General features: G+C 34.9%; 1 protein-coding gene across 3 annotated transcripts in view; it reads left to right on the forward strand.

Annotated features, from left to right (window-relative positions):
• Tmep (Transmembrane endosomal protein) overlaps nucleotides 1–18,512 on the forward strand; it is a 37,568-nt gene that overhangs the window by 5,427 nt on the left and 13,629 nt on the right. For all 3 annotated transcript variants that reach the window (XM_028180681.2, XM_089731463.1, XM_028180682.2), the window contains exons 2-3: nucleotides 373–535; nucleotides 14,896–15,061. In XM_028180681.2, coding sequence (XP_028036482.1) covers nucleotides 374–535; nucleotides 14,896–15,061 — 328 coding nt within the window. In that variant the 5' untranslated portion in view covers nucleotide 373. The remainder of the gene's footprint in view (nucleotides 1–372; nucleotides 536–14,895; nucleotides 15,062–18,512) is intronic.

Here is an 18,512-nt window from a genome sequence, read left to right on the forward strand (position 1 = left end):
AATCTTTGATTAGATTTCCTTGGATGAGTCAAAGAAACGCGAAGAATTAGTCAATGTATATATTTTATTGCTGAAATAATTTGACTTTCCATTTTAGACATTGGGACTACGCATTTTTTTTACATTACCACTATGTTCATGCGCATCAGCAGTGCCGCTTTTGAGGAAGGACATTCAATAGCGCTGCATTTCACTGGATGAAACGGTTCATCGCATCGATGTAGGAGAGAGATAAAGCGCAATATTTGCAAACGTTTAAACCATGAGCTCTTAATATTTACTTTTCGACAACACGGTTCTCATGTAATACGTTGTTCAATGACAAATGTTGTATCGAAACCTCTGTAAAGCTAAAAATATTTATTGTTTCAGAATGAGTACCACAGATACGGTGAATATAACCGCTCAGCGGATTTCTGAAATTGTTCACGACGTGCTGAAGCCGCTGCAAGAGCCCATATTCCTGCAGACCCGCAGCGCGCAGGTCATCGCGGGAATATTCGTGTTCACGGCTCTATTCATTACTTGCCAACAGGTGCGTTGATAACAGAATATATTGTATTATAACTCTAAGTATGTGTCATTGTATATGTATGTTTGTTTTACAGATAGTTGTCGTATCTTTTTTTTTACATATAGACGTTTTATAAACAACAAGCGGCCCGCTCCGGCTCCGCTCGGGTCTTTAACAAAAATTTCGACACTTTTTGTATATAATAATGTGTTCTACAAAGTCGTAATACGTTATTTTATTCTATCATCAATAGTTTTCGCAGGGCACGCGATGTAAACAATATTTTAGGTATTTTTTAAAACCTTGGGTTACATTATTGAAGTTTTAGTAAGAATTCCAAATTTTTTTCAAAAGATAATAGCCTATGTCACTCGGGAATGGTGTAGCTTCCAAAGAGTGAAAGAATTTTTCAAATCGATTTAGTAGTTTCGGAGCCTATTCAATACAAACAAACAAATCTTTCCTCTTTATAATATTAGTATAGATGAAAGAGTAGACACACATGACGGTTCATAGCTGGGAATTTTAAATTTCTAATCCGTAATTTCACTTGTTTCCTTTTATTAGTGTCTGTTGCTTTGGCATCGATTATTTCACCATATAGATAAGAAATCACGATTACTCTACGATATATTTAGTCTAGGGGATGGTGTTAAACTGTGATGCTTCACGATCCAAAATCATTAATTGAGACAGGAATTGTGTGCTGCACGCATTACCTATATGTATTTAAATTTATGTTTTTATAAATATCTTAAGACAGGTGAGATGTAAAAAATATAGCCTTCGATTCAATTGAATTATTTCAACACCACACAATTGAAAATTTATTTTCGCCATGATAACATGTTTTGTTTTATGTTCTTTCACAAAAAGGTATTTCGATGACATGATGATAAAAACATAGTATTTTTTATTAAGGTAAATAATCTCTGCAGTTTACATCCCTATTAATATTATAAATGTGAAAGTGAGTTTTTTTTTTGTTACGCTTTCACGCCTTATCTACTCAACCTTTTATCCTGATATATTACATGCACGGTGTCTCGGGTATAGAAAAAGACAGGAAGAATTTTGCATTACGAAAGAAAAAAAAAATTTTTTTTAAGGTTTTTTTTGCACATTAATCGGAGTGAGGTCATGTGTATAACTAGTCGTACGATAATAACTGAACAAAATATGCTATTTTCGTCTTAAAGTATTAAATCTATATATTAATACGTGAAGCAAAAACTTTGTATCCCTTTTTACGAAAATTGCGCGGACGGAGGATTATGAAACACTGCACACTTATAGAGAATATAGAGAAGAAGTGCACAATGCTAATAGTTTTTTAAAATAATGCATAAAAGATACAATAAATCAATAAAGAAAACATTACACACACTACATACCATGTATTTGACGCACACACGCATGCATACTATTTGTTGTCAAACTTTTGCTCTTGACGTCTGTTGTCAAATTGAGAATAGATTAAATATTGTTTGTCTTTGTTAATATTTTTTATAGTGTAGTCTTGGCGAAATTTGTGATTATAGAAGCATAAAATACAATCATAATAGTGTACAAACTTACAATTCCAATTAATTATAGTCGAATTTCGACTACTGCGAGAGGTCCCGCAGTTATTAAAATTTTGACAAGCTGTCTTGTCACAAAATGAACAAAACGTGTATAGTATACAATTTTAGATGGTCTAGTTCAACGTGATGGAATTATATAACTAAGCGTAGAAAAATGCTTAGGTAGAAAAGAAATTGTTTAGAAACATGATTTGAACAGTATTTAGATAATACAATATTTGAACAAAAATAAAACTGACTAAAATAAAGTGAGACATCATCAAATACAGACGAAATCAATTAAGTATGCATTTAAGATAACTCAAAAAAATTTATCTTGGCAAAATTTAATCGGGATCACATAGGAAACAACTGCTTTCCAATAAAAAATAGGATCATCAAAATGAATCGCACCTACAAAAAGATTCTGAGATCCACATAAAAACAAGCAATGTAATTGATAACCTCCTCTTTTTTTAGAGATTAAAATAACACATTCAGAAAAACTGAATTGTCGCATCACACAATCGAATAATAAATACCGAGTGATAGAAATTCGACCATAATCACTGATATCTCAAGATTTAGATTCAGTCCATTTATATTTACATAATGCCTTCTATTTTTTTTTTACATTCTTTATAAGCTGAAAAAAATTATTAACTGTATCCAAATTTCTTTATTAATAAACTACAATAATAAACACTAAAAATCGTAGCTCGACTAGCTGGCTGCACATTTAAGAAAAAGGAATATCGATTGACATGGAAAAATATATAAAGCATAAACAGGTTTACTATGTGGATGAGTTTCAATCTTACATTAAAGTTGGATTGCAGGTGTAAAATTTATTTTAAATCGTGATTAAACAACGCCTTAATTGTACGTTTTGATAGACAATGTATAGCCCAAAGATTGTATTTTCCTTAAAAATAACAACATGTAATTTCAATTGGGATGTATTTAATTACATTATGCACACCATTTATATATTCATAATACTAATAATCCTTATATCGTCTTCTCGCATTAAAACTGTTTAATCTCAAAACTTACTAATTTTACAGGAGAGTGTTTTAAAGGTTTAACATAATGTGATATTTTTAATATTAATCATCTTTGTAACATTTTTTTTACCATATACATTATCTGTCTTTTAAAGTAAGATAAAATTATGTATTAATTTTGTTAATAATAGTCAAAATATAGGAAATCGCATATTAACTCAATTTCGAATATTTTTAAAAATTGTACACTTTTAATGCGAAAAGACGATATGTATACACACGGATTCCAGATATAAGAAAATAGTTTACCACAAAAAACAAACAATCCGAGTTATAACTTTGAGGAATCACAAATGTTTTTAAATACAATATAATCTCTGAATAATTTTACTGACAAGTATTAATTACGTTTTTCTAAACAAATCGTTTTCGTGATTTACGATTTCATCTGGCTGTTTGTAGTAAAGCCGTTAAAATATCAAGTTAATTATTTAGCTTGTAATAAATGGTGATATCGTTATAATATCCCTCTGCTTATTTCTATATTGGAAAAAAAATCATGCGTTTCGTTTTAATGGGTAAAATAGCATTTGTTTGTGTTATAGATTTAATAGGCAAATCAAGTGATGGTTCATCTGATGGCGACAGTAACTAGCAATAGATGCTAGCATTGCCAGCTACATGCTGCCACTTTTCCGAAGCAGTAGGTCTTAACCGGTGTCCCTCTCGATTCCCCAGCATTACAAAAAAAAATGTTTTAACCGGTGTGACTTCATCTATCAATATGGCGCTGCGACTACGACGCCATTTTATGTTATAGTACGCTCAGCTGCCTAACATAGCCTGAGCTCGTCTAATAAAATAAGACCACCAACATTTAACAGTAATAAAACTAATAATTAAAATGAATTATTGCAGATCAATTTCGCGGTTTTTATTGTCATTATAATATTACTTTCAAAATTTGGAATGCTTTACAGTTTTCGTGATAACTAATGACCGTAAACTGTAATGTATTCAAAACACCGGAAATAATGGAATGACAGTTAAAAAAAAACAACGCGAGATTAAATCGTAAAAGTTCTTACTATTACTGGTGGTAGGACCTCTTGTGAGTCCGCGCGGGTGGGTACCACCACCCTGCCTATTTCTGCCGTGAAGCAGTAATGCGTTTCGATTCGAAGGGTAGGGCAGCCGTTGTAACTATACTTAAGACCTTAGAACTTGTATCTCAAGGTGGGTGGCGCAGTTACGTTGTGGATGTCTATGGGCTCCAGTAACCACTTAACACCAGGTGGGCTGTGTGCTCGTCCACCCATCTAAGCAATAAAAAATAAAAATCTAATTACGTCTATAATTCGTGAAAACTATAGAAAATAACAATATTATAGTAGCCACTAATTGTATAAAATGTTGTGGAGTTATTAAATCCTTCAATAAAGAAACGTTGGAATTCCCGCCCAGGCCCTTCTCACGCTTCACTGAGATACTGTTGCGCAAACTTATTGATTACTTAAAGGATTTCAATCGCGATTGTGAAGCCGCGAAGCAAATTTTCCACCATTCATATAATTAGAAGAAATAATGAAACGAAGCAATCTGTCAAGTAACGCCTGAGGCTGAGTACAAACACTAGAAGAGAAGAATATTGTACATTTTACATTTATTTGGTAATCTGTTATGCGTTATTTAAGACAAATGCTAAGCTAACTGAGTTTCTCGTCGGATCTTCTCAGCGGGTCGCGATTCAAATCCGGTGGTGGATTCTGCCTATCACTGCTCTTGCTAGGGCTAGTGTTAGTAAATTCTCTCAGGTTGAGCCCGTTAGCTCACCTACCCATCCGAGTGTAGCTGGAATAGCCTCTTAGGCTACCAGAGAAATAGCAAGGAAATTTCTTTTAAAGGCGAATTACCGTCAAGGCAGTAGCAGTTGTCCAGACTTGTCCTGGACAAGCGAAAGCTAAACAAACATTTTAGTTGTTTTGTTATTGCGAAGTTATGTGAATGAATCCACGATTGACATGGTGAGAAGTGGTTATCGCAGCCCATCAACATCGTAACTTGAATGCCTGTCCGCCACTTTGAGACACTAGGTTCAAGTCTTTATATAACGGCTGTTCGACCCTTCTAACTGCAACGCAGAAATGCTTCGCATCAGAAATCGGCTAGAAATGCCAATGAATGCCTCAGAAACCTTCGTTTTTTATGATACAAGATATAAAGCTCTAGTTCCATCAATGGAATGAATTGAGGAAGGAACAGAAATAAATAAACAATCACCCGAAAGGTTCCGAATACCAAACGTTTTCCGTTGTTTCATTCGATGCGGAATACCAAAAACATGTCATTAAACTCGTTAGCGCATCACGCGGTGTGTCAGGTACAATAATAATGTATACCCATCGACGGGCAAAGACCCCTTATATGTGCCTGTACAGCGTAATACCGTGTGAATATAGACACATGCTCCTGGTGTCTGATTTAACAAGATTCGTATTAGATTAATCTATCACATACGACTTCTCATAGTCACTCCCACCTTGAAGTATGAGGTTGAGGTTTTTGGGCTATGGAATGACGATCATCCTACATAAATACAAATAAAATAAGATACGAACTTGAAGTCATCGTATCGAGTAATAAAACTTAAATTGAAGCGTAAATTTTTTAGTGTTGGTTTTGTTTTTCTTAGGTGGTTTGACGATCTCACAGCCCACCTGGTGTTAAGGGGTTACTGGAGCCCATAGACAGCTACAACGTAAATGCCACCACCCATCTTGAGATAAGAGTTCTAAGGTCTCAGTGTAGTTACAACGGTTGCCCCATCCTTCAAACAGAAACTCATTACTGCTTCAGGGCAGGAATAGGCGGGGTGGTGGTACCTACCCGTGCGGACTCACAAGAGGTCCTACCAATAGTAATTACGCAAATTATAATTTTGCGGGTTTGATTTTTATTACACGATGTTATTCCTTCACCGTGGATGTCAATCGTGAAGGTTTCGTAAGTACGTATTTCATTAGAAAAATTGGTACCCGCCTGCGGGATTCGAACACCGGTACATCGCTACATACGAATGCATCGGACGTTTTATCCTTTAAGCCACAACGACTTCAAAGCAAACTTTGTAAGACCGCGTAGTTTTTTTTTTTACTTATGCTGATAGCCTTGAGAGGCTATTTCAGCTTCACCCTAACGTGTGTAGGAGAGCTCACAGGGCTCAAACCGGAGTGTTGCTAACACTGACCCTAGCAAGCGCAGTGCTTCGCAGAATCTACCACCGAGCGTAGATAGATATCACACCATCCTGCATGTTTCTGCTGCGAAGGCTTACAATTGAGACCTTGTAACCAATGTCCCATATTGAGGATCACTTAACACCATCAAGTGGGCCGTTAGTTCGTTAACCGTACATCAGCAAATGAAAAAAGCCACAGCGAACATTACCACTAGTTCAAATAACAAGCAAACAAGTTTCAAGTGAAACTTTTCTTAATCAACGTCTCGGAATAAAACACAGCGTACAATTCTGACTCGTTCGTTAAGTACATATCTCTATGTGCCCAACATGTAGTTATCCGTGTTGTACTTTCATTTGTCTATGTTGGGTAAATAGGCCTTGGGATTGTAAATCAAAATGAAAAGTATTTGTAGGGTTTTGTATTTTATCTTTTTGTATTTTATTTGATTGATTTTTATTAATTTGTGACATTTATCTATACATATAAATAAAATTGGAGTGTCTGTTTGAAATATTGAAATAACAGTTTTTTACTACATGCATAATATGAATATATACGGTACATACCCCAAAATATCATTTTGTACAATTTTTGTCTCTGTCTGTCTGTCTGTTTGCTCCGGCTAATCTCTGGAACGGCTGGACCGATTTGGACGAGACTTTCACTAATAGGTAGCTGATGATATAAGGAGTAACCTATGCTACTTTTTTTAGATTAGCCGCGCCTAGCCTTTTTTTAGACTAGCCTAGGTACTCAGCTAGTATTATATTAGCTAGTAGTATTACTAAAGCTAGTATTATACTACTCGTATCGTACATTTAAATCAGTTTGGTGTATTCCTTCTTTTGCTTATGTTTTTTCTTGCTTGCTGATTATTTTTTAGTTTTTTGTTTGTCTGTTTTTGTTTCTCTAGTGTAACTTGTTTATATTGGTGAGGACCTTTCTATATATTAATACGTGAAGCAAAAACTTTGTATCCCTTTTTGCGAAAATTGCGCGGACGGAGGAGTATGAAATTTCCCACACTTATAGAGAATATAGAGAAGGAGTGCACGATGCTAATATTTTTTTTAAATAATGCATTCAAGATACATTAAATCAATAAAGAAAACATTACACACACCACATACCATGTATTTGACGCACACACGCATGCATACTATTTATTGTCAAACTTTTGTTCTTGAAGTCTGTTGTCAAATTGAGAATAGATTAAATATTGTTTGTCTTTGTTAATATTTTTTATAGTGTAGTCTTAGCGAAATTTGTGATTATAGAAGTATAAAATACAATCATAATAGTGTACAAACTTACAATTCCAATTAATTATAGTCGAATTTCGATTACTGCGGGACCTCTAGTTTCTATTATTTGTTATATTATTATACTATGTTGAGTTGGCTGTTGGTTCTCCTTGAAACTAAATAAATAAAATAAAGAAATTTCTACAGATAGGAATAAATATTTTTATAGTATAATAGTCTAAATTAACAAGATTGTGCCTGGCTTACGAAACGGCCTCATCAGTTTAAAAAATCAAGTTCATTGCGATAACAAATAGTGACGTATATTTTTTATCTTCCTGGACCACATTAATCAACAGGAAATTTTAAAACTCAAATACCTATTATAGAAACTGGTCGGTTCATGATGTTACATGCGTAATTAATATTTTAAGAAAGTCAAATATCCACCCTCTACATTAAGATATAATATGTAACATGAAATAACAAGTATTTAAATGGTGTATAATAAAAATGTGCAATATGTAGTTATTTTGATTCCAGTATGTAAATTAAAAATTAATTCCGTGTGTATGGCCTTGTCGATTGGCGACGTTACGTGTGATGTGATTTTACCGGTTTTAGCATGTAACTAGGCTGAATGAGGATGATGTTATAAGCAGTCTAGAAATTTCGATATTTATAATCCTATATATATATTTTATGATTTTAGTCGCAACGGTCATTTCCAGAACGAATCTTAAAAAATTATGCATTAGTATTATCTTGGACATGTGGGAATAAAATATAGGCACATGAATATTGTTTTTATGGACTTTAATTACCTAGTAGTATCCTACGCCTTAAACTGTGATCTTGCAAATTGACAAAATGTAATGTCGCTTTATTAAATATCCGACGTTATAATCATTTCTTTTGTAGCATAATCGTGGCTTTTTCTTATCACGGACACTTGTGTTCGTTCTGTATTTACAAACTGATAAACGATATGCCGGTTTTAAAGACTAAAACAATGGCGATTTAACTGTTTATTACAATTGTTAGATGATATGTTTTTTTTTTAGTTTGACTAATTAACATTTTTTGATGTCGTTTATTAAACTAAATCTATTAAAAACTAGCTGACCCGGCAGACCTTGTAGTGCCTCAATCGATAAATAAAAGACCTAAACTTTATTTAATTCCGAGTATTTTCATATTTATCTACCTTTCAAACCTTCTCTGAACTTTCACAAATAATTCAAGACCAAAATTAGCCAAATCGGTCCAGCCGTTCTCGAGCTTTAGCGAGACTAACGAACAGCAATTCATTTTACTGGTGGTAGGACCTCTTGTGAGTCCGCACGGGTAGGTACCACCGCCCCGCTTATTTCTGCTGTGAAGCAGTAATGTGTTTCGGCTTGAAGGATGGGGCACCCTTTGTAACTATACTGAGACCTTAGAACTTATATCTCAAGGTGTGTAGCGCATTTACGTTGTAGATGTCTATGGGTTCCAGTAACCACTTAACACCAGGTGGGCTGTGAGCTCGTCCATAAATCTAGGCAACAAAAAAATAAATAAATATATATATATATAGATTAAAAATTTAGTAATACGTCTTCTATATCGTTCCGTCACTGCTGCGGATCGCGACCACATGTGACGTTTTTCCACTGTGTTCGATCATGGGTGGCATGCAGAGGCGGATTATCCGTAAGGCAAACTAGGCACGTGCCCAGGGGCGTGTAGTTACAATGGGTGCGCGAGCTCAGAATTTTTAAATAAATAAAGAAAACATATCGACGATTAAGAACTAAATGCCTGAACTAAATGTCCTGGTCTACTAAAGTCTAGGGTTTGATGATACGTCATCGTAATTGCAAAAACAACTATATAAAATTTGTAGTATTATGATGGCATTTATGGCCGGTACATGGGCACTGATAAAGTAATTGCCTAAGGCGCTCTGGACCTTTAATCCGCCACTGGTGGCATGGGCCCCATGGTACAGACTACCACCAAGTGCTTCTCATACTAGATCTGACCATCTGGCTGGCCCTCTATGCGACCCGCAATTATGAGCTTCTCTAATTCACGTCTGGGATACCGCATGATGCGTCCGAAGAAGCTCATAACACGTTCCCGGCAGATGGAAGAGAGTCTTTTTCGGATGTTATTATGTAATATGTGGTCGTAACTTAATTATGGATTTCTAGTTTTGTATTATTTATTGACGAATATACCGAAAGAAGTTCTATGAAACTGCTCATCATTTACAATTGTATTAGAATCAATTCTACACCATACCCTTCACACTAATTACGGCTAATTCATCGCTGAAATAAGCATGACGGTTGTACCGATCAGTACAGGCAAAAAAATACAAATAATTATTTCAGTCGAACGCAAAACTATCTGATCTCCCGTGCGTTCAATAAAGTGTCCGTCATTTGCTGAAATTGAACTTTGACTATGACTATTGACGTACTAAATGCTACATCTAAGAGCAAGGCCGAAATTAATATCTCCTGAAGGTTTTGTACAGACGGGAAATATGTAAAAAATGTTTTACATATTTTAATCTAAGGCTAAGGCTAATATTATAATAAAAATGCAAGAAAAATACATATTATAGAATATAGTAATAACAATACAAGACAAAATGTAATAAATAAAATGAATGTAAGTCTGGAGTAGATGGTTATGGTTGATTGTCGATCACTGGGCGAACACTAGTTAAATTTATATTAGGTACATATTTATAATGCAAATTTAGACTCCAAAGGCATCTTGTAATTTTATCATCCTTATATTTTTCGTTTAAATATGATGCGATGTACAAAATTACAGGTAAAAAGAGAAACGAAACTAATGTTACTAATTATTACTATCAATTAATCTTGAGATATTGTGGCGTGTTTATAAATTGCCATATCATGAGCGCTGCATGAATATTTGAGCGACTCAACTGGTTCAGATTTTTATTTTCTCTCGAGTTGAAGTATCTCCATAAGTACATGACTATGGTCGACTATGGAGATATCAGGTGTTGTTGGGTTGTTATGTATCATTCCCTTTTAGCGTAGAAGGCTGACGCGATTAAAAAATATAAAAACTCGAGTTTTACTTGCAAAAAAATAACTTTCACAGGTGTGTTTTGTTTGTGAATAAACCACCACTAGTAAAACTACAAAACTACTCACTGTAGTTATGTAAGTTGATTTTATGATTCCGTAGTCAATTAAAAAAAAAGAAACGAACCTTAATGTTCGATTTCCTTGTTATTTCTTAGCCATTTTACCGGAACTATTGAATCCTTAGTGAGGAGATTCTGAGAGAAAGTTTTCTATAAACCGTTATACAATAGTGTCGAAATTAAGTACTTATCTTTGCGTTTTCCGACATGCAGCGTCTGCCCAGTATTTTAATAATGTTTAAAAATTATTTTTGTAAACCGATTAAGTATATTAGTTTGGTCTGTACTTATCTATCTATATAAGGAAAATTTTCAACGTAATTTTTGCTATTATAATTTCAAGAAGTCCGATTAACTTGAAAAATTGAATATATATCGAAGACTCATCAGGATTTTTTTACTGTTTAGATTGGCTTGCTATGAAAACGTTTTTAAACATTTACTGTTTCAATCGTTGCCTCGGGCTGAATTTTGTACCGACATTCTTAGGACTAGGTAAATAAAATAATTCTTAGTTAATTACCTCAGATATTGATTTAAATTTATTTATTAGGCACACAATACACATTACAAGCTAAAAAGATACACAAAAAATAACAACAAGTAAAAAAAAATTGGCTTGCAACATAAGCCATGTGCGCACGACTAAACCAGAGCAATCAATTAATTAACAATCTTAAACTGATTAAAAGAATCAGCAACGGTTATATCCTATTGTATGTATATCCTAGACTATGCTCGAGAGGGGAGGCTTTCAGAATTATTAAAAAAAAAAGGAGGCAAAGGCTGAGTTGCGTAACCACCGGGAAATAATTTCACTGAACGCTCCGAGATTGTGTACGTTCGTGACCTATATACTCGTACTCTGCAACACAGTTCAGAAACTATTTTTAAACTTAATACTCGGTATTAAATATGCAGTTCCTGCGTGCGAGCCGCTGTTCACAATGTTTGTATGGAGTAGATCGCGGCAGAATTGGATCTATGTAACTTTTTATCGTTTAGTAAAACCTTTTTTTTTTTTATTACGTATTATTTTTTTGTTAATTTTATACATAGACTTGTAGTGGTGTTTTTTTAAGGGAAACAAACACGTAGCGCGATGCTAAGAATATATTTATGTCCATATTTTTTAAACGGTTTGCAATACGGGTATCAGTCCGGGTCGATTTGTATCCTACGTTATGTATTTGTATAAATTTGATTCATTTTGATATAAATGTTCGTAAATATACAATAATAAAAACACAAATAGACCATGTGTTTAAAATTTTTTTTTTCTTGACTGAATGGCAATTTTTTGGCAATATGGCAAAAATCTAAAAATACAATATTCGACACTTAGTCGTTCATGTTACAAAACTATTCTGTTATAGTACATTATTATTATGGTGAATGAAAGTAATTAAAAAGCTTAATTTAATAGACAACCGTACCCACCTACAAACTTCTAGGTCAGTCAGCCTATTCACCTTGGATGCTTACATTTCATTTATCGCTACCTCCTAACTACCTCCTAACGCCCGGTGGCTTTTAGCTCATCAATCATTGTTTCACAAAAAAGCTAAAATCTTTGAAAAGCATATTTCAAGGCTTCAATTCAAATTATCTATTAGAATCTAAATGAGGTTTTTGAATAATACACAATTTTTTATCACAAAAAAGAAAACCGACTTCAATCAAATTAAATGAGAATATCATCAATGTAGACTAAGTCATTTAAATATGCTTTATTAAGTAAAAATCTAATTCTGAGAACTGCTGGTCAGTTCTTTTTTTTTTTCCTGCCGAAGCTGATACCCTTGAGAGGCTATTTCAGCGTAACCTTAACTAGTAGGTGAGCTCACGGGGTTCAAACCGAAGTGATGCTAACACTGACCCTAGCAAGAGCAGTGCTTCGCGGAATCTACCACCGGATCGGAAACGCGACCCACTGAGAAGTTCCGGCGAGAAACTCAGAGGACTGTGGTCAGTTCTTGATGAAATTTAAATAGATGAGAAGCATCAGCTTTCAAAGAAAAATAATAATCATTGTGAATGACAAGTCTTGGCCTAAAGAAAAAGGCGGCTCGAGTAATTCGACAGTGCCGGTGCTCAAGTCAGACAGATGTGGTATGTTCACGAATGACCACCACGACGAAGGTCGTGAATAAAAATCCAAACAGCAATAAGTATAATTTGCATAATTACTTATAGGCTACTGGTAGGGTGGGTGTCTTGTGAGCCCACACGGGTAGGTGCCACCACCCCGGCTGTTTCTACCGTGAAGTAGTAATACGTTTCGATTTGAAGGCTGAAGAGGTTGTACTATAAAATTGAGAAGTAGAACTCATGTCTTCAAGGCAGGTGGCGGTATTTGCGTTGTTGATTTGTATAGGCTCCGAGAACCCCGTAACGGCACATTGGTCGTGAGGTTTTCCACCCATTTAAACAAAAAACATGATCAAAATCGGCTTAGCTAGAAAGGTCTGAAGTAACACACATAAAAAATATAGTCGGATTGAGAACTTCTTCTTTTTTGACGTAGCTTAAAATCATTTTTATCCATACCAGTATTCATATAGGATGTTTAATTCGAAGAAAAAAAAACAAACATGCAAAAAATTTCATTTGTACAACATACAATCTTTAATAGCACGTCGACGTTATGCAGATAGTTTTTATATTCAATGTTCCCATTAAACTTCACTGAACTAGCACGCAGCTTAAGTTTACCGCAAACATTATAATGTGAAGAAGAAATTGTAACCATGCATAGGTTTGTATTAACGCGAGCCACCGTTAAGTCACGGTCAATTAAACTCGAGTCTCGGACCTAATAGCTTGATTTAGTTGCAAATGAAGAGAATGCCCCAAATCCGCTTTCGTCGTGGCAACATAATCGGATATCTCCGAAACGGGGCCTGGCTTTTTTAATTTCCCTATCACCTAAATTTCACGTCGCCTTAATTATATTTTGTGTATGTTTTGAGAAGAAATGTAAGTAATTAGAATATGTATATACACTTTAAAAAAAATTAAATGTCGATCTAAAAATAAAAAGTAAAAGTGACTCAACCTCAAGGCATACGAAACATACTTGTCTGATAAAGTCGGACGGCAGAAATATGTGGATTTTAGCTACACAAATTTCTCGAACGTTGCTTGTGTGGAACACAAATATCATAAGATGAATCCGAATAAACGTCCACACATACATTTAATTATTATATAATAATTTTTGCGAAAATGTTGTCGAAAACCAGTTCAGTCTTTTGTCCGGTTTTAATTTTGTTTAGTAACTAATAGTGGCTATTCGAAATTCTATTGAAATATACTTCACTTTTGTTCTTGGGTTTCTACTTCTATTGGAGTTTCGGAAATAGTAAGACAAGAGAGATTAATTAATTAAATTCTCGTAAGAATAGTTAAAATTATGATTCCTACTTGTTTTTTTTATGATCTTGATCCTATTTAATTTGATACAATAGATGAAAGGTGGAGAATATGGTTAAGAATTAAATAGGCTCAGAGAACGCAGATCTTCTAGAAAGTTAGATTAAATGATTTGGAGGGAGATCGTGCAAGCTTTATATTACGTTAAAGATTGCTATAAGTAGTCTTTTATTGCTTTAAACATTTAGATGATTTCACAAGCCGGCTGGAGAAAGCGGTAACAGCCCATAGACATAACAAAGTGGATATTGCCGCTAACCTCGAGACATGAGGCAGAACTTACAATATTATTGATAATAGTAGAAAATTATAAGAGTCTTATCTTCTTCTTTCTTTTTCTCCACCTTAACCCACTGGCTGGGATCGGCAGAACTAATTTTTCTCTTCCATTATCTTCTATCAGCCGTCATCTCAACACTCACTCCTCTCTCTTTCTCATGTCGTCATTCACACACTCCATCCATGTCTTATTCGGTCGACCTCTTCCCCCTCTACCTTGCACTACCATTTCCATACATCTCCTAGTCACATGCATTATAAGGGTCTTATCATCAGATTGGAATGTACCGCTCATTAGATTAAAGGTCTGCCAGAGTCAGCGTAACATTTTCTAACCGGATGAAGATACCCTGTTAGGCGCTAGAGAATAAACTGATGCCTACAGTATGAGGGGAATCAATTGTAAATAATATTTCGTGTTTGAATTACAGATATACCAGCATTTGCGTTGGTACACAAACCCATCAGAGCAACGTTGGATCGTGCGAATCCTATTTATCGTCCCAATATACGGCTGTTACAGCTGGATATCTTTGCTCTTCTTCAATGGAGACTCTTACTACGTGTACTTCTTCACCGTCAGGGATTGTTATGAAGGTAAGCGTGAGGCCATCAAATTGTTTTGTTAAACCGAGCGAAGCTTGTTTGTACGATAATGATATATGGTTTTAAGAATAATTCTAGAGCTGTTTTTCCAACGCGATGTTCGCGAAAAAATAAGTAAAAGCACACACATCCATAACTGTGAAACTTGTTCTTAGCAAGATTTTTTCTGAAACGCCAACTTTATTGTTGGTTTTGACCAAAGGGCTTGCCCCTCCTATCGTGATTGCCGCAAATTCCATACCCGATCCAGATGATCGGTACGACAAACAGTCAGTCACCGTCGCCCAAAACACGTCATTTAGGAAACTCCCGATCACTCTCTCACTTTGAGAAATAAGGTTGAAGTCTCAACTATATTGCATAACGGCTGTTGTACCCTTCAATCGAAAAGCATGACTGCTTCGCGGCCGACATAGGCAGGACATCTCTACAGCACTTAGCCTGCGATAGCACGAGGTACAATACTTCTATAGGTTTCATTTGTGTGGGTGTATGTTTTTTTTTTTTTGTATGTGTGAACTGCGCAAGTGTTCCTTTCAATATTTATAAAGCTGGAAGCGCATCGTTTTTCACACATACATCGAGTAAATAAATATTTAGATTTACATACAAAAAAAAGTGTGTGTGTCCGCTCCGACGCACGACTGGAGTTTACTGGATATAAAAAATTAAACGAAACAATACGAGAAATAGTTCTATATTACGACAACACGATACACTACAGATTATTAACAAATTAACGAGACACAAAACAAACGACTAACAAATATATGAAAATACAATAATGAGAGAAACGCGCGATCAGTACGAGGCTTTGTGGCGGACTGCCGGCGCATGTACTAGCATGTCACACGAAATGCGCATAACGCATTTCGTGTGACATGCTAGTACGATTTTGGTCCCCATAATTTTCATACCCCGGGCCTATATATGTAAATCGATTCTAAAGGAGTAAACTCCAAAAATACTGAAAACTCCTGTTGATGGATGATTGTTATATTTATTTATTACTACCCCGTACGTTCATACCCCATTGAATTGAATCCAGTCATGCTATATTACCGTTAATTCATTGTATTTGGAATTTACAAAAATCGCCTCAGAGCTTACGTCATTTTCGTTAAAAGTGAGTCAGTGTACAATAACAAATTGATTCTGATTCAATATGTGTCAATAAATGAGCAAATTTCACAAAATCAACTCATTTTCATTTTTACGGTTTTAGTCGTGTTTTGACCGTGGGGTTTTGAGAAGTACTTACTGGTGGTAGGACCTCTTGTGAGTCCACACGGGTAGGTACCACCACCCTGCCTATTTCTGCCGTGAAGCAGTAATGCGTTTCGGTTTGAAGAGTGGGGCAGCCGTTGTAACTATACTTGAGACCTTAGAACTTATATCTCAAGGTGGGCGGCGCATTTACGTCGTAGATGTCTATGGGCTCCAGTAACTACTTAACACCAGGTGGGCTGTGAGCTCGTCCACCCATGTAAGCAATAAAAAAAAAGTAAATAGGGATTTTTTTGATTTACTGCGGTTATATTGTATCTTTGACCTTTGTAAATGATACTACTGGCTGTTAATAGTTTAAAATTATCCGAAAAAGGGTCAAAACTAACTAATAACATCCAAAGTAAAAAGGAAATCATACCTGGAATAGTGCACGAATTTATCTATGTATTTAATCGAAATCATTTCATATCAGTCGTACGCATTACGTAGAAGATACGTGTTCTTATTGGTTTATGAGTCAACGATATGTATGTGAGACGTGGTAGCTAGTGGCCAAAGGCCGGTAACCTTCGGAATTTCGCAACAAGTGACCTGTTATCGGACGATACTTGTTCAGAAGATTTCGTTATTCGGTAGAGTATATTGAAGGAACAGGTTATGGATTAGATGCGGTTTCTTTTAAATACTAATCAATCTTGGCCTCCACTGAATCTCGACAATGCCAGGTACACGATCAACACTCGCTGGTCGTAGCGACTCATTTGCTTCTATGTCACAAGAGCTATATTTGGAAACTAATAGCGCTAAATATTACACATTTAGTTTGTAAAGCTGGAAACCGTGATAATAGGGATAATAGCGAGCATGAGGAGGCAATTTAAAAAGTTTAAAAATAACGGCTATTTTGATACATTTAGTAGGTATGGTATGGTACGTAAAATATATTCGGTTACACACTATAGTTTAGTTTAGTAGCTAAACATTTTAGTAACTAAACTAAACTTTCACATTGTATTTGAACCGAACTTTTAAATTGAACGTGGGACTACGTTTTCTGACATATGTAGTATTTTACAGAATGTCACTCGCTTCCTTATCTAATTTCCAGATCGATTAGAGATTTGAGTTTTTGAACACGTCTCCCAGAATCGTAGACCAAAGACAAAATAGAAGATTTTTTTATAAATAATTGATATCACTACATAGTACAAAACAAAGTCGCTTTCTCTGTCCCTATATCTGTCTGTCCCTATGTATGCTTAAATCTTTAAAACTACGCAACGGATTTTGATGCGTTTTTTTAAATAGATAGAGTGATAGAAGAGGAAGGTTTATATGTATAATAACATCCATTAAATAGTGGAGAAATCAATTATAAATTACAGTCTCCGAAGCGAAGCGAGGGCGGGTCGCTAGTATATAATAAAATGTTAAATAATAAATTGTTGCTTAGAAAAATAATAACAAGATATTTGTATAGAGAACGTTTCGCAATGTTCGAGAAACAGCAGTAACATTTTTATTGTTCTCATTCGAATGCAGATGTAACATATGTAAAATATGTACATGTGTATGTATGCAAAGAAAAATATGTGTTACGTATTTTTGGAATGGAAATAACTTTTTTGGTGTTACATTTAACTACAAAACTGAGTTAAATTTAATTTAAAAAGAAATATATATTTTATATACGACTAATTCGGTGGCGGTGTTGTTAGCACCTTAGACTGTTGCGCAGAGGGTCGTGGATTCGATTCCCACATCGGACAAACATTGTGTGATGAACAGGTTTGTTTGCTCTTTGTCTGGGTACTTATTATCTATATATGTATATATTTAAACGTATATATTAAGGATGTTTATCATTTTCTGGTAAACATAAGACAGGGAATTCTAAATTGAGACTGCGCCTGGTTTGTTCTCAGTTAATATCAGTTATTATGTAATTGTAAATTGTTGAAGCGAGCAAATTTATCGAAACAAACTGAGCGGACGTAATTCGCTTCCTGTGTTAATGCATATATTTTTTTCGCAACACGATTATAATTTAGACGTAATAAACAATTGAATTTAGCCACTGCATAGTTATGTTTGTCGGTACTGTTAGCATTTAATACGAGGTGATCCATAAGGTTTTTTTATTTTATTGCTTGAATGGGTGGCCGAGCTGACAGTCCACCTGGTGTTAAATGGTTACTGGAGCACATAGACA

This window comes from Bombyx mandarina, chromosome 11, assembly GCF_030267445.1.
Source record: "Bombyx mandarina strain Sakado chromosome 11, ASM3026744v2".
Classification (NCBI taxonomy): Eukaryota; Metazoa; Arthropoda; class Insecta; order Lepidoptera; family Bombycidae; genus Bombyx; species Bombyx mandarina.